Source organism: Camelus dromedarius, chromosome 20 (assembly GCF_036321535.1).
Source record: "Camelus dromedarius isolate mCamDro1 chromosome 20, mCamDro1.pat, whole genome shotgun sequence".
NCBI lineage: Eukaryota > Metazoa > Chordata > Mammalia > Artiodactyla > Camelidae > Camelus > Camelus dromedarius.
This window is the reverse complement of record NC_087455.1, coordinates 6886199-6909733: the sequence shown is the minus strand read 5'-3', so window position 1 is coordinate 6909733 and position 23535 is coordinate 6886199. Positions and strand designations below refer to the sequence as shown.

The 23535-nt window shown below is 53.6% G+C and overlaps 2 protein-coding genes across 10 annotated transcripts in view; one reads left to right on the top strand and one right to left on the bottom strand.

Moving 5' to 3' along the window:
• Positions 1-1828: 1828 nt before the first annotated feature.
• The window catches only part of ST3GAL1 (ST3 beta-galactoside alpha-2,3-sialyltransferase 1), an 85651-nt gene continuing 63944 nt past the window's right edge, over positions 1829-23535 (bottom strand). For 8 of the 9 annotated variants that reach the window (XM_064476819.1, XM_031439662.2, XM_010988804.3 and 5 more), the window contains 6 exons: positions 17801-18720; positions 11806-12002; positions 10628-10807; positions 9349-9394; positions 8113-8232; positions 1829-6330 (listed from right to left, as the gene is read on the bottom strand). In XM_064476819.1, coding sequence (XP_064332889.1) covers positions 6157-6330; positions 8113-8232; positions 9349-9394; positions 10628-10807; positions 11806-12002; positions 17801-18112 — 1029 coding nt within the window. In that variant the 5' untranslated portion in view covers positions 18113-18720 and the 3' untranslated portion in view covers positions 1829-6156. Of the gene's footprint in view, positions 6331-8112; positions 8233-9348; positions 9395-10627; positions 10808-11805; positions 12003-17800; positions 18721-20959; positions 21293-23535 lie in introns of those variants that run through there. The other variant, XM_064476823.1, reaches the window with a different exon arrangement.
• On the top strand, positions 18813-20088 carry LOC105096471 (cell division cycle protein 20 homolog). The gene is given in 3 exon segments (XM_064476652.1): positions 18813-18821; positions 19007-19754; positions 19757-20088. Coding segments are annotated over 3 exon segments (1038 nt in total). The 3' UTR covers positions 20038-20088.

Genomic DNA, 23535 nt, shown 5'->3' with positions numbered 1-23535 from the left:
AATGAGTCACACAGGAAGGGTTGAGAGTAGGACACTAGTGAACTTCTAAGGTCTGGAGGTCCAGCAGGTCCTGTGTGACAATGTGACACTATGTAAAGCTTTTTAGACCATCCACATTAGGTCAGGATTTTGACATTTTCCAACTGCATCCAAACTTTTCCTCTTGACATAGTTCTCTTCGCTGAGTGACAGAGATCCCAATCTCCTTATCTGGAGGGTGTGGACCTGATAATATCCAATCCCAAGATTTTTTTTTTTAAAGTTCTGAGCTGGGTGTGTGTGTTTTCTCATGTGGTTTTCAAACTCTTTCTGGTCCCAACCCAATCCTGCTCTGAAACTCTGGCTGAAGGTGATTCCACTGCGCTCTCTGGTGGCCACAGTTTCTCAGCGTCCTGGTCAGGCTTTCAGTCAAGGTCACAGTGAAACTTTGGCAGCTCCAGGCAGTCCCAGGGCAGGGTAACCAGGCCATGGGGGCTCATCTCCAAAGCGCTCTGGTTTCTAGCAAAGCTGACAGTTCTGTGTCCCCATGTTCTTGTGAAGAACTCAGAGTCTCACCTTTGACGTCCTGGCTATACCCCTTCCTCACTGGCAAGTTACTTCATCAGTTTCCTTGTTAAATTCTCCTCTAGAAGAAACAGTGCTGCTTGGCAGGATCGTTGCAGAATTAAATGAGATTAACACAGGCAAAGCATTCGGTTCACATTGAACAGAGTGTGAAACAGAACCACGTTCATTGTTAATAATCTCACCCTTTCACAGTGTTGCTTTCTGCCTGTCCTCCGTTAAGACTGGGACCTTCTGATGGTCGAGAACTTGTCTGGCCCATCTCCAGCTCTCTGTGGCCTTTGTATACATTTGTCAAATGAAATGTGTGTGTATATATAACATAGTTTGGTTTTTCACACTTTCTTATGAGGCAGACAAGTCAGGAACCATCTTTCCCAGTTTACAGATGACCATGTCCGAAACCAGGTCTTTGACTCCCGGGACCTGTGGGTGCCTGTGATCCAGCCACGCCCCCTTCTTGGGGGGCTTCCACAGGGAAGGAATCTTCCAGCAATCCACAAATCTACACCAACTATAGCTCCCTGTTTGGGACACAGTTTCAGGAAAGCCAGTCCAAATGCTCTAAACCATGGAGGGGTAGGGGTTCTCAGAACTGATCGGTCCCCACAGGAAGCTGATCCAGACACCTGTGGATCCGGAGGTGCCTTTCAGGACACTTAACTTTCTGCAGTATAGGTTATACGTGAGCACCCCTTCCTTAGGGCTGGAGAAAGGATGTTCTGGATTGGGCGAGCAAACTATATTCAGTATCATGAAAAAGAATCTGAAAATGAATATATGCATGTATACGTATGACTGAAACGTTGTGCTGTACACCAGAAACTGACACAACATTATAAACTGACTATATGTCAATTTAAAAAAACGATGATGATAATAACACCTAAAAAAATCAAATGCTAATTATACTTTGGGTCAAGCTAAGCATGTGCTCTGCCACTTCAGCCATACTCTCCCTGCTTCCTCCACTTATTCTTAATCTCCTACTTGCTCTGATGTCCCATATTGTGGCGCTCATTGGATAAATGAGGCAGCTGAGGTTCAGAGAGGTCGGGTGACTTGCCGCAGTCACACAGCAGGGAGAGGCTCAGCTGCATCTGAGGAGAAGCTAACTTTCCATGTCCCTGAGCCTCTGGGCACGCGGTAGGGGTGGACACTAACCCAGGAGGCATCTTTTTAGGACTGAACATGTCTCCTGAGTGGACATTCCAAGAGGCAGCACCAAGGCACAGCCCTTACAGAAAAACGACAAACACACCTGAACAATAAAATAGCTCTCTTTTATTCACTTTGATTCAGATCATTGGATCATTGGAAATGTTCAACAATAAATTAAAAAACAACAACAAGGCAGAGGCTGAGGAAGACACTCTTGCCAACTTCATTCAAATAGCATTCAGATTAACACTCAGCTGCAAAACATGGGGCTGAGGCAAGAGGGGGGAAAGCGCGTCTGAAAATGTCACCGATCAACCCAACGTGACTGCAAAGGAGGAAAAGTGCTCGGGAAACTTTGGCTTTGATGTGAATTCAGTTAGGCGCTAACGTGATGGCCCGCCGACCAGGGCTGAGGAGGGTCTCCTGACACAGGCCCAGGTTAAAGCTGGCTTCTGGCCCAGGGTCTGGGGCAGGTGGGCAACAAAGGCTGTTCAGAAGCTGAGCAATGGGGTCAAGTTCAATGAGTGGGCTGGGAGGGAGACAGGAGGCCGGAGACAGGCTGGCTGCTTGTGGGAGACGCGGTGCTTTTGGTAAAGCGTGGACTGAGCGATGCCGCTTTGCCTGGCCCCCCTGTTCCTCCCACACCCTCTTCTTTTCTTTCCAGACGTGTCTTGCAGAGCCCCCGAGGAGGCTCAAAACTTGTTAGCCCAGACCCTAGGAGAGGGCGACTGGCTGGTGGCCTGTGGCCACGTCTGGTACAAACCAGATGTCCACCATCATGACAGCCCTGAGCTCTTTGGAAGGACGAGGACAGTTGCCAGTTCCTGATGGCATGTGGCCAAAGTCCAGCCATCTTGAGCTGGCCCGGGGTCACTCGGAACTTGGGCTTCCCTGGAGAAAGCATGTCTGACCACAACCATGCAAAGGAGAGTGAGTTCTTTTCAGTTTTCCATTTTGTCTTTGGATTCAGGCTGCCTCGAAGAGAACAGTTAAAGCAAACATCACAGTTCTAAACATCCTCTGTGATTCCAGCCCACTTTGACCCAGAGGCCCAGTGTGCTTGGAGGTAGAATCCACCCGCTGGCCACAGCAGAGACGGAGATGCCACGGAGCCTGCGAACCTCCCCTCGTGCTGCAGGACTCGCCTGCTCCACCTTCTTGCCTGGCTTTCCTTTTCTGTCCTGCTTTCTTGTCTCTGGCTTCTCCCCCTATGCTCAGCCCACATAGTTTGCTGGGCGATACCCGATGAAGCCAGGGTATCAAAAGACATCAATTCAAGAACTTTCTTCTCTGCCCCAGATCACTACAAACCCGTCCTCCTTTCTCCCCCAACAGGTGGGTGAGGGCAGGGCCTCTGGGGGCTCTGGCTGCAGGTGACAGCGTCCTCCTGGCTCCCCAGGGGAGACAGGAGGTCGGGACATCTCTGACATCTCTCTCCTCCGTCAGTCTTGGCCCTTTCCGGCTCTGACTGCTGCAGGCAGGGACGCCTCTGCTCCCTGCCTGGGGCCCGGACTCCAAGGAGATCTCTGTGGAGTAGAAAGAGCCCTGGGCTGGGATCCCAGGGCCCCGGGGAGCCCAAGTGCGTATGATGGACACGCAAGAGCCTCCCTGCGTGGATGCCTCCCGTCCTCCTGCTGATGGCCAGATCCACATGGGAAACACTCTCGTCCAGTGCCCGGCCACCGTTACCCCGGCTGTGGTCCTCACTGGTTTAAGGCAATGGTGTATGAATCCCGGCCACAATGGCTGGCTTTTATTTAGTGAGGCGGCTGTTGTTAAGCTAGTGAGACACAGAGATGTCTGCTGGGGTTATGGGAAAGCATGACGTCGCCGCCTCCCCGGGCAGGGTGGTGGGGAGGCAGCAGCTGCCGCCCAACCTGGGCAGAGTGAGAATGATGCTGGTGGTGAGGCAGAGCAGAGTCAGACATCCACACGGCCTGCAGTTCTTGGAGGGGCTGGATGAGCCCGGTTGGGAAAGCCTGATGCTAGATGTTTTAAACACGGAGCCAATAGCGTCCTCTTTTGACTCAAATTCTGTTTGACTTGTGCTGTTTGTCACACTTGGTTCACTTTGGCAAGTCACTTCCCTTCTCTGGTCTTGCTTTTCTCACCTGTAAAATGGGAGAGCTGGATCCACAGGCCAGAAAGCCTCTCGGGGCTTGAACAGTCAAGTGGGAGGGAAAGAGAGATGGGACGGGGACCAGGCAACTGGCCCAGGCAGCACGCAGCTCAGCCGTGGATACCTCCTCACTCCAGGGGCCTGTCCTGACTCGGCACAGCCCAGAGAAGCAGAGTCCTCCCTCTCAGTCCGTCCTCCCCAAACAGACTTGGCTTTCGGGAGAAGCCAGAGCTCAGGGGTCAGCCCAGCTGCTCCCTGCATCAGGGTCCATTTCCTCAAAGATTGTCCCGGGCTGCACCAGCCGGCCGGCGCACGCTCGCTCAGCTCCTCACGCCAAGCACCGTCCTCCGCAGCCTCCGAGGGTTTATGTTCGAAATCTGACCTCACGGCCCTTGAGGAGCCCTTATCAGTCAAGAGGGTCTTCAGTTTTGGAGAATTTTAAAGTTGGAGTAGATTTTTGTTTGTTTGATTATTTGTTTTTCAAAACTTTCTGGATTCTGTATCTTTGAGAATCTAACAAAAACTATGAAAAGACTCCTCAGGAAAATACTCATATACAGAGAATCAGGGAAAACCAAATGTGGCATGTGGATTCCAGGGACCCCTGTGAATGCCTGGTGCCATCTGCGGCCCACGACCTCTCATCAATCACCCTCTCCCCGTTTGCAGAGAAAGAAACTGAGGCCGAGGAGAGCAGGGCTCACCTGAGGGCTGCAGGGAGCGGCAGAGGCAGCCCTGGCTTCACCCTCCACCAGGAAACAGTCACACCCCCTCAGAGCATCAGGGGCCTTTTAGGTAAGGCTCTCAACAGGAAAAATGGTGGTTGTTGTTGTTGTTTTTGTTTTTTGGAGTAAATATCGGTAACTGAGCCAACACTCACTGTCCTCTCATGCCTGTGACGCTACTCCCCACCCAGCCCCAAGGAAGTCCCACTAGGTTGGGGATTCCTAGCCTGAGACTGAATCCAAGTCCACAATGAGAAAGAAGAGAGGCAGGGCGGGAAGGGGAGGAGGTACAGAGCATTCTGCAAACCTCCCATCCTGACACCCCAGGATTTGCCCTCAAACCCTAGACACCCCTGAACCTCAACTCCTAGAATTCCTACAAAATTTGCTTCAAGCACCCACTCCCCGGCTGCCAGGTGAAGCCAGATCAACAGAGCCACAAAGTGCAGACATCAGCTGGATTTCAGAATCAAAACAAAACAATAAATAATCAGGAGGGCTGACACAGAAGAAAGAGCAGCTGGACAGTGAAGGATGAGGTATGACTTCCCCCCTCTGACGGTCACGTTCCTAGGATGACCCCCAACCCCTGGGATGCCGCGCAGGTGGCCAGCAGGGACCTGGCCCAGAGCGTCGACCCTTGGGGAACCTGCCGGCTGGTGGAGGCCCTCTGTGTGGCTTTGGAAGGTTACAGTTTGTGAAAATAAGAATGGACCGTCCACGGCTGACGGGCTTCTGCGCGGAGCTGAGTATCATCCAAGCTTTGGTGCAACTTTGGCGCTGGCTCAGGAAACTAGAAAAGCTGTCGGAGCTACAGAGCAAGGGGACAGCATGGCCAGGTCCCCTTTGCCACGTAAGGGCTTTTGCCTCATTTCAGCCAGTGCATGCATTTCTCCCCCAAATACAAAGGCACATGGAAGTAGTCAGATCTGCTCTTGGCCATCATTACAACCACAAAGATTGGTTACTCAGGAGAACGTCATGCTGGGAAGAGGACGTCTCCTGGAGTCAGAAACACTTAGTGGCTCTGAAGACCTTTGGGGTGGTGAGCCTCTCCTATGAGCTTTGGGCAGAAAGGGGAGGTGGAGTGGCCATGCCTGGTGAGAGGCCGGGCACCATGCAGAGAAAGCCGTCATCTCCCCCAGTGCCCACCTGTCTCCCCGTGGCTGTCCTGGAGGTCACCCTCAGGAACGTCCCAGAGAGAATCAAAGTGCTGGCCCTGGACCCCTCGGCAGAGAGGAGTCTCTGGGCATCCTCCCCAGGAAACCATCCTTTCCTTTAGAACGTGGGGATCTTCAGATTGGACCTGTCTCCTGTCTCCCCACCTCCTCCCAGCCTGGGACAGCAGTGAGGGGGTTCTCCCCACCCGAGACTGGTCCTGAGATTTGCTCTGCAGCCCTGGCAGGGCTTGGCGACCTTGCTGAGTAGATACTGCCAAATGTTGGGGTGCAAGAGGCTCAAGGGGCACCTGGGCACACCCCTGGGGCTGGCCCTCAAAGTTCCCAGAACCGAACGGCTCCGGCAAGAAGCTGGGACAGGACACGGAGAGGCGTGCTCTGGCGCATCAGTCCTTGACACTTCACAGCGTCATCTCCCCTTGAATATCCGGATTTTGTCGATGGTTGCCAAGGTGGCCGTCACGTTGGACTCAAAGTCCCCATCGTGTACCCCGGTCTTTCGAAAAGCTCCTGCCGTTGGGTTGTTCTCCCAGTAGTGGTGCCAGTTCCCTTTGTTGTCTGCCCCGAAGCCGTACAAATCCACCTGCGGGGCCAAAGCAAAGGTGAGGACCGGACAGCACGGCTGCAGGGGGAACCTCTAGGAAAGGGAGCCCGCAAGCATCCCCAGAATCCGTAAACACCCCTCCTAAGGATACATATCGGCGCTTCTCTAGGGCCCTGGTACCCCTGGGGGCGTGGTGAAGCAAAGGCAAGTTAAGTAAAAGTCAAGTCCAATGCCGGGAGGCACCATGGGAGGCTACTGCGTGCGGGTGGCCCTGAAGGTGCTGGGTCCATCTTTGGGGAGGTACAACCTCTTCTCCAACGCTTGAGGAGCAGGGCTTTGAAGCCCAGAAGCCTGCCCCAGCCTCAACTTTGCCTCTCACTGGTACACCTTGCAAGTGTCAAACCACTTCTCTGAGCCTCATTGTCCTCATCTGGAAAATGGGGCCAAGAGTGATGACCACAGTGAGGTGGGTGGTAAGTGTTGATCCTTCTCCTCCCTTAGACTAAGATCCATCTGGCCCAGGGGTCCTCAAAGCCCAGCAGTTAGGATGGGGGGACTTCCTTTCAAGGGACGAGCATTTGCTGAGCCCTTATTCTGTGCCAAGTGCTGCATTAAATCCATCAGCGCTCAGGCGGCCGCTGGGGAAATTCGGGCTGCAGGAGTCAGGCCTCAGCCCTTGAGCTTCTCACCTATGACAAGAACCAACTGGGCTACCAGGATGGACAGGGGCCAAGGCCAGGGCTCCCACAGGGCTGGGGAAGGAGGGGCCAGAGGCCAGAGAGGGCAGAGGGAGCTCGTCCGAGCAGGGTCTTGGAAAGTAAGTGCAGGATGCCCGGGGAGAGACATGGGGCAGGGCTCTCAGGGAGGGCGAGCTGCGTGGGCTGCCACATGGCGGTCAGGCCTCAGGGCTGGGGACCCACCAGGGGCAGGAGACAGATCTGCGGCAAGTGCAGCCTTTCCAGTAAATGCCAGTGTGGACCCAGGCCCGCCCCAGAGCAGGAGGGAAGAGAGGTCACAGCAGACGGGAGGTCGGGGTTAGGTAGGGGGTAAGAGGGAGGCATGGTTTGGGGGTGGGACACCCAGGTTTGGGGCTGAAGGACAGGGGGTGTTGGTGGAACTACGGGGCCAGAGATGGTGGGTGGGATTTGCTACCCACCCCCAACACCGCCCTGGGATTTCCAACTTTGAGCCTGGTGGGGTCAGGGCGGGGATGGGCTGTGAGAAGAAGGGACATCTGAGTGCCCTGCCTGAACCCAGGGCCAGGGAGGAAGTGGGGTGCCTTGTGGCCAAGTGCCTGATACCCAGGTGCGGCGAGCACCCTAGATTGTCCGTGGAAACCCGGGCACAGCCTGGCCAACAGCAAGGCGAGTCCACGATGCGAAACACACGCTGGGCAAGACCACTGGTTCTCAGCCTTGGTGAACAGTGGAACCCCTGGTGGCAGTGGACTGGGCTGTGGCCGGGGGCTGGAATTTAGCCCCACAGATGATTTTAATGTGCAGCTGAGATTGAAACCACAGCCCCAGACAGCTCCATTATCATCTGTTCCTTCATTTTGCCCCCAGATCTGAGCTTCCACCCATAGGACCCGGCTCTGCAGTGAGAGGTCGCAGAGAAGGAGCACACGGTCACTCTTTGAAGCATTCTACTCGGGGGGCATTGCAAGCCCCATGGTAGAGATGGGATCTGAGCTTCCAGAGGAAACGGGCTCTGCTGGGGCTTGGAGTGAGGATGGAGTCAGCCTGACTGCAGACGCTCTCGCCACCTCCCCTGGCAACACAGGATGAGGCGCTCCCATCCCCGGGGGGCCAGTGGGCGTACCTCATCACAGATGTGCAGCGAGAAGATGACCGAGAGGATGCCGGTGGACGGGTACCGCCCGTGGCCCTGCAGCCAGTTGTCGAAGACGTACTTGATGAAGGCCGGGTGGTAAATCAGGATCTGCGGGAGGGGAGGACATGCACCGAGTGAGGTGGTTGGCACAGGATACCAAGCATGTATTCAGTGCCGCACATGGCTGTGGCCATGGGCGACCCAGCCGTGAATGGAACTAACACCCCTGCACTGGAGGGGCTACATTCTAGTGGGAAAGAATGGACGGTACCCAAAATCATGAAGAGATGGAGGATGCTAGAAAAGGTGAGACTACGGAGAGAAACAAAGCAGAGAAAGGTGATGTAGCAGTGGGGTGAGAAGGCTCGCTGACAAGGTAACATTTGAATTACAATCAGAGGCCTGGAAACCAGACATGAGGCTACAGGAGGAGGTTCCAGGGAACAGCATGAGCTGGGGACAAGGACACTCCTGTCACATGGCAAGAAAAGACACACTGAGGTACCCGTTCTGCCTGATGTGGGCCTGAATGACCTCCAGCCCTTAAAATGACCCCACATGCTAGCTTTTCCTCTCCTTGTGTTACAGGTGAGGAAACCAAGGATCAGAGAGGCTAAGTGATGTGCTTAGTGTCACACAGCCAGCACACGGAGGTCATCAGCTCCAGCCATATGATGAACTAGCTGTGTGTCTCTGGGCGAGTTACCCAACCACTCTGAACCTGACCTCTCCACCTTCCCATGACAGTGTATGCAAAGGTCTGGTGTGCTGGACACTTTACTTCCTTCATCCCTCTGCCCTCTGCCTGTGTCTTAGCCAACCCTGTACCAGGGCCCATTGGGAAGATGGAGAGATGGAGAGACGGGAGGCGAGGTCTGGTTCTGAGATGCTCACACAGTACGGCAGTGGTTCTCAAGCTGCATCAGCATCCCAGGGGCCTGGTAAAAACCGGGGTTTCTGATCCAGCAGATCTGGGGTGGGCCTGAGGATGCGCATTGGTGATAAGCTCTCGGGTGGAGCTGTTAGTCCCGGGTCCCCACTTGGGGAACCTCTCCAGGGTTTGTCTCTCCACTCTCTAGGTTGGGGGCCACCACCTTCACCAGCCCGGCCCCGGGGCTCTCCATGGCCAGATTCTGGCAGAGCGGGGAGATGTCACTGTCATCACGCAGAGCCTTAGAAACCGAGCCTGAGCTCAGCGGACAGGGCACCTGAGCCTCGACTCACCTTATCCTTTTTCACTTTGATCTTCGTGGGGACAGGAACGTAGGTGCTGGAGGAGAACAAGGAGCGGGTGGTTAACGTGGGGAGGAGCCGGCGGCCTGGGCAGCTGCTCTGGGGGCGAGGCTGGAGAGGCAGGTGGGGCGAGACTCCACCTCCTCAGCACTGGCCCAACATAGACACCAGAGGGCGATCGTGACTAACTTGAGGACCTTCTGCTGTTTTATGCCACCTTCTCCCAGAAGGTTAAGAAGGGGGATGGCTCCAAGCCCTCGCCTCCACAGGAGCACAGCACCCATCCCCCAGCTGATCAGGCCCACGACGGCCCCCTTTCCATCTGCAAGATTGCACGTGCCTCCAAGATGAAGGAATAAATGCCCAGCCACCTGGCCTCCCATTGCATCTAACAATTCTCACTCTAGAGCCCGTGGGACCCAGTGGAAGGACACCTGGCCCAGCCCAGCTCTTCCCCTGTCCATGCCCACCTCCCTCTCTGCCCTTCTCCTGAGAGAACAGCCCCCAAGTTTCCTGCACCTGAATCCCCCACGCTTTCAACCAGGCTTCAGACAAGGGGGCTTTTGGCCATCCGGACAGTGAAGCCCCTGCTCTTCAGGCTGGAATGGGACCCAGGGGCCAGCCTGGCTCTGAATAGAGGCCAAGCCTCCGTGTCTCCCTGAGGACAGAGGTAATGAGAAGGACTATGGTGAATTCAGGGAGACACGTGCCAATGCCAAGCACAGTGCCCGGAACACAACAGAAGACATGAGCTCCCTGATACACCAGGCAGCATGGTGACTCCTGCCAGAGCCCACGTGCTCCGCACCCCAACTCCCCACTGGGCCCCCAACCGAGTCGGGGCTATTTTGACAGTGTGAGAAGCTGGAGGGCTGTCCTCATTGCGGGGGTGCTGCAGAGATTAGGGAGGGGTCAGAACCAACACACACTGAATCCTTTCCAGCGGGTCTCCCTTACCGAGGAGTTTCCAGGGTGTCTGGGTCTGCGAAGCAAACCTGGGAGGTCTATTCAGGGGGCAAGTGAGGAGAAGGAGGAAGGCGGGAACTTGGGGTGCATTAGAATGATGGGAGGAGAGGGACCAAGAAGACCTGAGGTCTGGAGGTGGCCTCAGGGCGGTGAGGCTCTGCCTTCCAGGAGGAGGCTTGGGGAGGGGAGGTGTTTTGGTGGAGGAACAGCACCGGCATGGCTGGGCTGGGGGGAACAGCATGGCAGGATGCTCAGAGGCCCCCACTCAACAAGGAGGAGCAGCGGGCGCCCCGGGGGGACTTACTGGGAGATGGTGCCCGTGGTGGTGGCGCTGATCACCCACTCCAGGTCGGTGGTCTTGAAGGGGACCAGGACCATGCTGACGTTCTCTGCGAGCTCCCGGAAGCTCTCGGGGTACACGAGGTGGTGGGTGGTCTTGCTCCCGACATCGGCCTCATACCCCACGGTGGGGGCCTTGTTCATCCTGGGAGCGGAAGCGGGGAGACACGCATCGCACCATGGGCCCCGATCCTGAGGGTCAGCGGTAGCTCCGCGAGGCCGCGCTCACGGCCTCAGCCTGGGCGCCCCTCTCACCGGCCCCGACTTCCTCTCCTGCAAAACCGAGGCAACGAAGGCCCAGCTCAAAGGCTTTTGTTACTTTTTTCTCATTTATGATCTCAAGTCAGCCTAACCATCGCCACCAGCGATGACCTACCACGTGCGAGGCACTGTCCTGGCCCAGAGCCGCGCCGCACTAGCCCTTAATGATAAGCGTCCTGTAGGTATTGTATGGTCCTGTTTTTATGGTCGAAGATATATGAGTGCCAAGAATCTGTCCCAGGACACAGAGTGAGCTCAGCCTGTCTGACTCTGAACCTGACTCTTCCCCCCTCACCGTGAGCACTCCCACTGGCTTCCAGGGACACCAAGGCTCCCAGAGGCCAGGTGAGTGGTCTAAAGACATAACATCAGAGACCACAGAGACAGGTGACGATTCTAGAAGGTGCCTGGGGGGGGGGGGTGTCACTGCCTGAGCTTCTCACCCTGGGGCGCTGTGGCCCTGGGCCAGGTGAGTGGTGGGGGTGACAGGACACCCGGGAGAGATGAAGGACGTCTTCCTGGGACATCTGTTACTTGGTGGCAGGGAAATATATTTTACTTTAAAAGTATACAGTTATATTATGGCCAAGATTGCAAACCAAGGAAGGATTTTAAAGATTACACAAGAGTCTTCAAGTTTATCTTGCCCTCTCACCAGGCCTCTGAATGCCAAGGTCCCAGCCCACTGGGGACCTCTGTGTATGGATTCCTCTCTGTGGGTCCTTCTCCATCCTGCCAATGCAGATGGGGAGACAGGCCCAGAGGGTGCAGTGGGGGTCCTGGGGTCCTCAGGTAAGTCCGGGCACACCCGGACTGGGGTCTTGACCTCCTGACCCTGAGCCAAGATGCCCCACAGCTCTGGGGCTGGGGGCCAACGCTCACCTCAGCACGAAGTCGTGACTGTCTATCTGAGGCCCGTACCAGGAGCCCTTCAGGTTGCCCGAGTTGCCCACGACGGCACAGCGCCGGCAGCCCACCGACCTCTTCTCCAGCAGGGGGTCCACATTCCCAGGCACCACCTGGAAGAGCTCCTTGACAGTGTCGTTCAGGTTACTGGGCTGCTTCTCCCGCTGGAGCCTCTGTGGGCAGAGGATGAAGGACACAGGTCGGCAGAGCTGTGCGGACTCTGGTCCCTGCTGCCGGGCCCCTGGAGATGGAGGCAGCTCGGACAGCCAGCACCCCAGCCAGGAACTCCAGGGCCGCTCAGGGAGATGGGAAAGCAGGAGATATTTGTTCATTCTGTACATGTTTACTGAGCACCTACTATTTGCTCCGTACAGCTCTGGCCTCTTGAGGCAAGGAGACTGGCTGGAATGATTAAGCACGTGGGATTAAGGTTGGGTGACCCTCCAGGGTACCTCCCTGCCTCTGCTCCCCTCGCCTTCCCGCCCCTCAGTTCCCGCAGCCCAGGACCACTGGGCTCCAGCCAGACCCGAGAATGAGCCCTTTGCCAGATGCACCAAGGCATCCGACGTTTGCCTAGCAAGTTGTTTTCATCCTTTACGACCACGCCAGAGGTCAGCTGCCCCAGGACCTCCCTGACCCACCAGATGGGGACAAACACAGGGTTTATCTGAGGGTGACCAGCCACCTGGTTGGCCCAGGACTGAGGGCTTTCCCTGGATGCAGGACTCTCAGAGCTAAAAACAGATCAAGTCTGTCATCTTACTGAGGCCCACCCTGCACACCCACATCCACCCACTGCCCCAGGTGGAGCTCGGCCACGCTGCATGGCGACCACCTGCTGGCGCAGTGACACCCGGAGAGGTTTCCTAAGAAGTATCGCATCTGCCCGTGTCCCACACCAGGGCTGTGTCACTTCGACTACAGGTGAGGAAGGATGCTCTGGGACCCAGGTGGGTTGAGCCACGTGTCCCAAATCCAAAGCAGGATTTGCAGCTGGGCTTTTATAAACCCACCCAGAGTTCCCCCGACAACACCACGCCTGCCTCACACCCTTGGAACCTTGACTTTCGGACAGTCCAGTCCCTGGGGTTGGGGCGGGGGAGGTGGCTGTAGGGTAAGTCCCGCCAGTCACTCTCAGCCCCAGGAAAGGGGAGTGGCTGGGAGAGAAAGGAGAAGTTAGTAGTTCCTTTGGCCATTGTCCAGGAGGTGAGTGGCAGGGGTACTGGTGTAGGGAGCTCCCTGGGCACCCAGGGCCTAGCCAGCAGGGAAGGAATCAGCACCCCCCAAAGAGAGGCACCCCAGGAGACCCGCACGGTCCTCTAGTTAAAACTGCCTCGCGTCTCCTCTAGTCTCAGACACTGCGCATGCCAGGGGGACGCTACAGGCAGCAATACTAGGACCACAGACACAGTTCTGCTTATAAACATCACACCAGGATGGTTATCATAAAAGAAGAAGGGAAAACAAGCGTTGGTGAGGCCCTGGAGGATCTGGAACCCTCATGGTTTGCTGGTGGGAATGTAAAATGGTGCAGCCCCTGTGGAAAGCTGTTTGGTGGTTTCTCAGCAATTCCATTCCTAAGTATTAAAAAGAATTGAAGTCAGGGTCATGAACAGGTGTCGGTTCTCCCAGGTTCATAGCCGCGTTATTCACAACAGCCAAAAGGCGGAAACATCCCAAGTGTCCATCAGTGGATGGATAGATAAGCAAAATGTAGAATGTACATACGATGCAATATCATTCAGTTATAAAAAAGGAAGATTCAGTCTATGCTACAAATGGATGAGTCTTGAAAAGATATATGCTAAGTGAAATAGGCCAGACACGGAAGGACCTGTATTGTGTGACCCACTTACAGGAGGTACTAGAACCCCCAGATTCAGTGAGACAAAGTAGAATGGAGGTTGCTGGGGCTGAGTGAGTAGTGGAGGGGGGTTATTATTTAAGGGGTGCGGGGTTTTACTGGGGGAGATGGAAGTGCTGGGCATAGGTGGTGGTGATGGTCCTCCAACGTGATGAATGCACTTAATGCCACAGAATCACACACTTATAAGTAGGGAAGGTGATAAATACTATGTTGTGTATATTTTATCACAATAAGATCAAAACAATATTCAGAATAAATACCTGTTTCTGATAAAATCTCCTGGGGCAGCTCCGGGCTCCTGAGTACCCCGGCCTGACAGCAGAGCGGGTCCTTTAACTGGAATGTGACCTGACTCTGCCCGTCACCAGCGAGGCAACCCCAGGAGGTACAAAAGGTAACAAAATATTTACGTCCTCAAGGAGCTCTGGTGAAGGGGAGGCGAGCAGCACCCGGAAGGTTTGGCCGGAGGCCTGACCAGATCTGGCACTTGGCGGGGGTAGGAGGTGCCATCGTGTATTTGTGGGCCGAGCACAGACGTTCGGGCGGAAAGACGCCCGCAGTGGGCAGACACGAGGGCCAGGAGGCAGCAGGCTCCCTCTCCCTTTCAATGCTCCCCTGGGCATCCTGAGTTTGGGGCAGACGGAGAAGGGGAATTCAACATTCTGCGGTCTCAAAACTGGAAATGCTGGCTGGGGAAGAAGGGACCCGCGTCCTGGCGTCTGGGGCAGAGACTGGAGGCAAGGGCCACAGGGTGGGCAGGCTGACAGAGGACCACAGGTCCAGCCCTTCGCCGGAGGAAGCGCCACGTGAAGCCATCAATTGCCCTGCTTGTGGGGCGTGTTGGTGATTTGCAAGTCGACCCGAGAGTGATCCCTTGTGATGCCTCCTGTCCTCCGATTCCTGCTGGAGCTCTCACCTGCATGGTCTCCTTTGCTAACTGGAATTTTGATGCCCACGTAAGTGATGAGAAATGTGAAACTCAGAGAAGGATGAGAGCTTGGAACCCCATGGTTCTCTCCTGACTCCTCTCGCCCCCTGGCCAGCTAGGGGCCCTGATATCAGACCTATTGTTGTTTCTCAAAGCCCTGGGGAAGGATTGAAGACTCCTATGAGCCTGGCTCAGCCACGGGCTCCACGCCAGGATCAGACAGAGGGGGAGGGGTCTGTGCCCAATGGGGTGATAGCCAGCATCACCCTCACGCTACAGGATGCCGGGGATTTCAGGATCCCCAAGGCACCTAAGCTGTCAGCCTCCAGTTCCTCACAGCTTCTTTCCTGGTCTCCCACCCCTTTCCTCCCTCCCATGGGGTCTAGAGGGGCAGCTGTGAACAAGAAGATGGGGAAACAAGGGTGCCTTGGGGCAAGTGGGCAAGTCCCAGGCGTGGCTTTGTACTGATGGCTGAGTGACCTCGGTCAAGTCCTTCACCTCCTTGTGGAGACGAAGTAGAAGAGGGAGCAGGCTTCAGAGGTCTGCTCCAAACCAAGGCTCCAGGTAGGGCTGGGGAAGAGCGTATCTAGGGCCAGCCCCTCTGACACGTGGCACCGATCACTTTCTGTTGGCTCCCTGCCAGCTGACCATCTTGCAGGGGCTTCCCACCAGGCTTGTCACATTTTAAAGGCAGGGGCTCTGTGTTTGGGGTTGGGCTCTGTCAGAGGTCGTGCTGGCTGTCTGGGGCCTTTATGCAGAGCTATGGTGTACCGTGGAATTCCCAGGATGGCTCTGATTTCAATATTCTGTGCCTCTGCCTGGAGGAACAGGAATGCGTGTCAGGCGCACTGTCCCGATTCTTTATTCAGAACATGTGGTCTTTGTGTCATCAAAGAACCCAGAAGCTCTAAAGCCCTGCTCCTTGCTGTTGATTGCCATTCACGAGGCCCCACCTCTTCTCCCCTCCCCAGCAAAATCCCTTCCAAGTGGCCACCAGAGAATAAATTCCAGAAAAGGACTTCAGATAAAGGCTGGGGGTGGGGACGTGAGAGGACAAGTTGATAAAATGGTAACAGCCACACGGGAAAATGTTCAGCATTCATAACTGCTATTAAAAAATGCAAATTCATTATTACTTACCCATCAAACCAGCAAAAATGAATAAAAATATTGAAACCTAATGCTTCCAATGTTGTAGAGAAACCTGGTGAGGTGACGATTTTTACCTCAATCTGAGACTCAGTGAAATGAAGCCATTCCTCCAAATCACTCTTGATAAGATATAGAAAATCAGGAGCAAAAGCCAGGGACCCCAGGTCCCTGTCGCTTATTACCCTGCCTGTGATTGTCTGTTTTCCCTTCTCTCCTCATCATCTCTGCAACCCGGAAAGGAAGGGCTGTCTTTTCCATCTCAATATATTGGCATATAGTGGGTTCTCAATAAATCTTGAACGAATGGATATTTCTCACTCCCCTTCAATCTGTTTTGCAATCAACAACCAGAATGACCTTCCGAACAACTGGATCAGATCATGCGACTCGCCTGATTAAAACTCTACCGTGGTTTCTTGTTGTACTTAGAACCAACCCCAGACTCCTAACCATGGGTCTTGCCCACTCCCAGACCCCTTCTTTTGGCAGCCTCCTCCCACTCACAGCCACACACAGCTTCTCTGCTCCTCCAACACACCAAGCTGATGCTGCCCCAGGGCTCTTGCACGTGCTGTTCCATGACCTGCAGGACTTTTTCCTGATCCTTCCATGGCCGATGCTTTCTCCGCCTTTGAGCATCAGCTCATGCCCTGCCTCCTCACAGATCTTCCAGATGACCCCATTTACAGAGGCCCCTGACCTAAACATCTCCCTGTCCCAAACCTCTTTGGTCTTCATTAGAACACTTCTAGCTGATTCTATCTTGTTTATTTTTTTTTTAAATTTTATTGAAGTGTAGTTGATTCACAATATTAGTTTCAGATGTACAGCCAAGGGATTCAATTATACATATACACACATACATACATTTTTAAAGATTCTTTTCCATTATACATTATTACAAGAAATTGAATATAGTTCCCTATGCTGTACAGTAGTTCCTGTCATAGATCTAGTTTATATATAGTAATGTGCGTCTGTTAATCCCCAACTCCTTATTTGTTTCTTATCTGTCTCTCTCTGCCAGAATATAATTCCACAAGAATAAAGATCTTGTCTCTTTTTTGCTTCTCAATATCTGTAGTGGGTTAAATGGTGGCCTCCAAAAAGCTATGTCCAAGTCCTAACCCCTGGAACCTGTGAACGCGACCTTATTTGGGAAAAGAGTCTTTGCAGGTATAAGTAAGTTAAGGAATTTGCAATGAAGTCACCTTGGATATATGGTGAGCCTTAAGCTCAATGGCAGGTGTCCTGATAAAGAAAGGCAGAGAGGAGCTTGAGATGCAGAGAGACACGGAGAAGTGGGCCATGTGAAGATGAGGGCAGAGACTGGAGTCTATGAACCAAGGAATCCATATATTGCCAGGGACCCTCAGAAGCTGGGAGAGAGGCAAGGGACAGATTCTCCCACAGAGTTTCGGGGAGGAACCAAGGGGCTGACACCTTGATCTCGGACTTCTGCATCCAGAGCTGTGAGAGAAGGTGTTTCTGTTGCTTTCAGCCACCCGGTTTGTGGTCTTCTGTTACTGCAGACACACAGGAAACTAATACACAACCCTCTGTTCTGATTTCCATAGAGCAGATCCTCAGTAAATAGGTGCTGAACATGCGGTTACCAGCAGGGAAGGAAGGGGGAGGGATAAATTAGGAGTTTGGGATTAACAGATATGTATTACCATATATAAAATAAACAACAGAGACTTACTGTATAGCACAGGGAACTATATTCAGTTTCTGTAATAAACTGTAATGGAAAAGCAACTGAAAAAAAAATATATGTATGTACGCATATGACTAACTGAATCCCTTTGCTGTACACCTGAAACTCACATTGTAAATCGATTACACTTCAATAAAAAATAAGAATAAAAAGTAGATGCTGAATAAGTGAATGTATGAATGGCCAGTAGTCTGAATCCTGCCAAGCGCCTGGCAGGGCCCCAGGTGCTCCCCACGGCCCGAGCGTTGGGCAGCAGGCACCCAGCTCCCTCGCCCCCAGCCCCACACTCAGCGCCAGCTCTCACCAGCCACCAGCTGTAAGTGCCTTCCTCCAGGAGCGCGTTCTTGGCCGTCAGCAGCGGCTGCATGGACCAGTTGAACCTCTCATCGAACCAGGAGGAGACCTTCCGCTGTCCGATGCAGCGGGCGCAGGTGCAGGGCCGGTTGGAGTACTTCATGAGCCTCTTCAAGTTCTCCGAGAGCTCAGTGACCATCTGCTTGGGGAACCAGATGGTGGTCATCATGGTGTGGGAGTAGTTCAGGAAGAAGGAGGTGAGGAAGATAAAGAGCACAAGGAAGGTGAGGACTTTGAGAGTTTTTTTCCTCGGGGCCGCCATTTCTGGTTTCCCGATGGGGTGGTGGGTGCCTCCCAGGGATGGGCTGGAGCAAATCACACCTAACCGAGGAGGAGCTCGGGAGAAAGAGTCCAGAGACAGAAGCTCGATCACAAGGCAAGGCAGGGACTCCCAGGGAGCCTCAAAGCTTCCCACAGCCAACTTCGCTTCCACGGGGCGACGGCCACCTGGCAGTGCTGGACACCACCCGTGCCATTCAAAGGCTAAGTGGACCACTTGTGGTGGGTTGGCTCTGCTGACATACAATTTGTCTTTTCGGGAAATAAAGATGCTTGCTTTGTCAGCAACTCTTAAACAGCCGATAATGTCTCTTGATGAAGCTTTAATCAAACTTAATAACAGTGATTTCCTTTTCCAACCAAAGGGGTTGAAGTGTAATTAATCCTTGTGACAGTCTAGGGTCCCTCGGAGGTGAGGACCTCGAAGGAAGCGTCACGGTGCAGGACAGAGGGAGGCTGCCTTTGCCACTGTCCTTTGGAAACGATGGTGCGGGATGATCCTTAATTAGAACTTGGTCTTGCCCGTGCTGTCACCAGAGGTGTGGTGCCGAAGTGGCTGGCTTGACAAGGGCACCGAGGGTTGTCTGTCATCTGCACAGAAAAGGAGGAAGAAAACAGGATGAAATTCTAATGTTTTTCTCTCTCCACTTCCTCCCATCATCTTTTGCTCTCTTGTCAAGCCGATGTGGCAGGTGGCTATGGACAATTTTCTACCTTCTTGAGCCTCAGTATGTGCATGTCTAAAATGGGATGGTGATGCTGATTCTGCAAGATTGCCCAGGGACATCTTTCCCACAGCCAGAACCCAGTGCATTTAAGCATTCAACTAAAATTTGTGAAATGAGTAAATGACGCATGTACAGTGCTGGGCACCCAGAGATGCGAGCGTGTGCCACTCTCCCTCTCCCTCACCCTCTTGGATTTTCTGAAGTTCAACAATAACCAAAATCCAGGGATCCTGGATGCCCCTGAAATCCGGAATGACTACTACCTGAACCTTGTGGATTGGAGCTCTGGGAATGTACTGGCTGTGGCATTGGACAACAGTGTGTACCTGTGGAGTGCCAGCTCTGGTGACATCCTGCAGCTGCTGCAAATGGAGCAGCCTGGGGACTATGTGTCTTCTGTATCCTGGATCAAAGAGGGCAACTACCTGGCTGTGGGCACCAGCAGTGCTGAGATGCAGCTATGGGATGTGCAACAGCAGAAACAACTTCGAAACATGACCAGTCATTCTGCCCGAGTGGGCTCCCTCTGTTGGAATAGCTATATCCTGTCCAGTGGCTCACGCTCTGGCCACATCCACCACCATGACGTTCGGGTAGCAGAACACCATGTGGCCACACTGAGTGGCCACAGCCAGGAAGTGTGTGGGCTGCACTGGGCCCCAGATGGACGACATTTAGCCAGTGGCGGCAATGATAATTTGGTCAACGTGTGGCCCAGTGCTCCTGGAGAGAGTGGCTGGGTTCCTCTGCAGACATTCACCCAGCATCAAGGGGCTGTCAAGGCTGCAGCTTGGTGTCCCTGGCAGTCCAATGTCCTGGCAACTGGAGGGGGCACCAGTGATCGACACATTCGTATCTGGAATGTCTGCTCTGGGGCCTGTCTGAGTGCTGTGGATGCCCGTCTTCCCACTACAAGGAGCTCATCTCAGGCCATGGCTTTGCCCAGAACCAGCTGGTCATTTGGAAGTACCCAACTATGGCCAAGGTGGCTGAGCTCAAAGGTCACATAGCCCGGGTCCTAAGTCTGACCATGAGCCCAGATGGAGCTACAGTGGCATCAGCAGCAGCAGATGAGACCCTGCGGCTGTGGCGTTGCTTTGAGTTGGACCCTGCACGGCGGCGGGAGCGGGAAAAGGCCAATGCAGCCAAAAGCAGCCTCATCCACCAAGGCATCCGTTGAGAACCAACTCACCAGTTTTTTGTGGTTTTTTTTTTTTTTTTTTTTTTTTTTACTTTTTCTAATAAAGTCACGTCTCCCTCTCAAAAAAAAAAAAAAAAACAGTGCTTCCACCTGGCCTAGGTTCAAGTACTGGTTTAGAAGTTCTACGGTTCTGGGAAAGTTATTTAACTTTCGGCGCCCTCAGTTTCCCCTTCTGTAAAATGACGTAATAACACCTCCACTTACAGAATGATTATAAAGATAAGACAAAATGATATATGCTGCGTTTCTAGTATTCACGAAGCAATTGCTAGTCTTTAATTTTCCATTTTCAAGGTATGAATGAATATTCTTGGATGGCCCACTAAGAGCCAGACAGGACGGTACATTCATATATTATCTATTTCCTTAGATAATGGACAAAGTATACTGTCAGTTAGATAGGAGTTTCCCAGGTTGTCCTTAGAAGAAACTAAGATTCAAAGAGGTTAAATGACTCGCCCAAGGTCATGGGGAAAAGGAGAAGCGGGGTCTGAACCCAGATCCACAATCACTGATTTACGTGCACCTGGAACAGGGGCAGGGGCTCTGCCCTGGACAGGACGCCCTGTCTGTTAACTGGTCTCCAGATGACCACAGTTGGAGGGATATAGAGAAAGGGGAGGTTATTTAATCCAAGAAAGCCAGCGAGGCCTCCTCAGATGCCCGTAACACAGGTCCCCACACTGCGCTGGCTCTCTGGGCTTCTGCAGAGCGCAGCTGCGGGCCCTCCCCTGCACTGGGACATGAGCACTTCGCCTTTGGCTTGGAATGTGCGTCTCTGTTTGTCTGATCGATTCCTTCCGCATCCTCAACATGCAGCCTTATCAATGGGCAGGAGAGATATATATAAATTTATTTCCGCCCCCACCAGGAAAGTGGCCATGGGAGGGAGACCGATTACCTTCTGGTAGAAAGTGGGACAGCTCAAAAATCAGATGAAATCCACTCTGCCTTCCTGGAGAGACCCAGGGCTCGAGACGTGTTGCAACGTCCTACTGCTTCCCCAGCGTCTCAGCCCCAGGGGCGAGGTCTTTCCATTTGCTTACTGCTTCGCTTCTACTTGTCACGGCGACCTGACTTGTACCGAGAGCCTAATGGTGTCTGGCGTTGTCCCTTCCAGCCGCCCCTGCTCCTCCAGCAGCAGCAGCTCTGCCATCTGAGTTAGATTACCCTGCTTATCCTCAAGGGCGGGCTCTGATTCAACCTGGCAGGCAGAGCCTTCCCACCCCTCCTCCCCCAGTAACTGGTCCAGGGATGGATACGTAGCCTGATTCATCCAGAGTGAAACGCTTGATTTTGTAGGGAGGTTCAACACGTTCTTTGGCCCTGGCCACTTTGCCACTTGGATGTGGATGGAGGTCATGGTCACGCTGGACATCTCGCTAGCTCCTCAGAAGAGGTGAGGACTGAATGGGGCCAGACAAGTGGTGCTGAATCCCCAGTCTAGTCGTCCCTGCAGCCCACCCTGCACCTTGACTTTCTGGCGACATGAGCGAATAAATCCACTTTATTGTTTAAAGCAGATTGCTCTTATCCTGAAGCAACATGACTAACCCACAGGTCACAGTTGCTCTGCTGTCTGGAAAATCCACCCCACCCCGCTTGGCTTGGATTCCTTCTTCAGGGCTCAGCTGGCGCTGACTCCTGGAGGGAGGCCTGCCCACTCCTGGCCTGAGTTGAGGCCTCTTCTGGCTTCCACGGCGTCCTGACTCTGCTCTGCATGCACTGTGTACTTATCTGTCTCCTCCCTGGGCTGCGAGCTCTGTGAGGATAGAAATGCAGTCTCACTCACTGTCCTGGCCCTGTCACCTGCATCACACGTGGCATGAAGGAACGCAGAGGTGAATGATGGAAAAGGCAAGGGCCACTGATTCAGAGGTGAGATCTGAGCAAGAAAGCACAGACTGAGAGTCAGAAGATTCTGATTCTCACCAGGCTGCAAGACCCATTTGCTGTGTGACTATGAACAAGTTACCTACCCTCTCTGACCCATTCCTTCAACTGGAAAATGGGGCTGACAGCATGGATTCTGCCTACTTCTCTGGGCTGTCAGTTGAGTGAGGTCTGTCAATTCATTTGATTGACGCACTCCGTATTTGCTGGGGCCCTGTGCTGTGCCAGGCTCTGGGCGAGGTGGCTGTGATCTAGCGTGAAAAGTTCTAAGGTGGGAGCGTCCCTGACATCCGCAAGGCCCCAGTGACTTTGGGAGAAAGGAGGCTGGTGCCCCTGGATCGGGGAGCTGTAGGTGGTGGGATCAGAGCGGAGCAGGCCTGTCTGTAGTGGGCTGGAGGGTGTGTGGAGCTGCAGAAGCCACGGTCAAGTCCAAGTTTCTCTGAATGACGTGGAGACGCACTGCAGGGTCTGAGCAGAGGAGGCACATGGTCTCATTACACTTGCCTTTGTAATAAGCAGGGTCCATTGATGCTCTTACTGACTCCATCCTGATGCCAAGAGCAGAGACAAGTTCACTGAAATGGATGGTCACTGAGCCTTGTTGATCAAGTAAATATCAAAGGAGAGGTTAGGTTCCCTACAATGTCCCAGCTCCATGAGAGAGATGTTAATGTTCTACGCGAATGCTGGAAGGGGAGCAGAGGGGTAAGAGTTGGGACAGAAGACAAGGCTGAGCTGCAGAAGCCGGGGGATCATGACACCCTCCTCCCACCCATCTGGCACAACGTGGTAGCTGCATCTCCAAAGCCAGAATGCCCATTCTCATCCCACCTCCCAGCAGACACTTCCAGGCTGGTATCAGTTAGCACTTTTGGAAGCCTTGGAAAACACTGCAGTGGAAAAGCAAGAACAGCCCTCTACCTCTTCCCCAGCCCCAGGGAAGAAATGAAGAAAGCATGACTTCTTGTACTTTACTGAGTGAGGCAGCCTGCAACACACGGGGAACGCCAGCCCTGGCTCCCTGAGATGGAACCTTGGCCAAGACGCCATGGGCCAAAGATCTCCGCATGCCAAGTGCACGGTGAGGGAGGCTGGCCACGCCTCACCAAAACAAAGAGAAAGAGGAGAGGGAGGGGAAGAGGACACAGCTCCCTGTCCTGTGTGTAGAGAGGCAGTCATCTCCCAGCCACAGACTGGTGTACTGGAGAAGGCACAGAGAATGTGTATGTGACAGTCTAATGGGGTCACCAGCATGATGCTGACACATGTCAGTGTCCTTTCAAGGACTCAGAAAGTAACGATTTTCCCGAAGGGGGGGTCCCTAATGAACAGAGACTCCCCTGGCAGTAGGAAGACGGGGGCAATTACCAGCCACTGAGGGAAGAGTGGTTTCAAATCCTGGGAAAACCAAATGAATGAACAGTATGGGTTTGTGAATGTTTGGTTAATGCCCGCTGAACTACACAGCAGTTCTCAAAGGCTAGGATGCCCTCTGAACTCTTTGCAGAGCCTCCTGTACCATCATCGTTGGTGAAATGTCTGTGTGAACACGGCACGCTGTCGGCAATGCCAGCGCTTCTAACA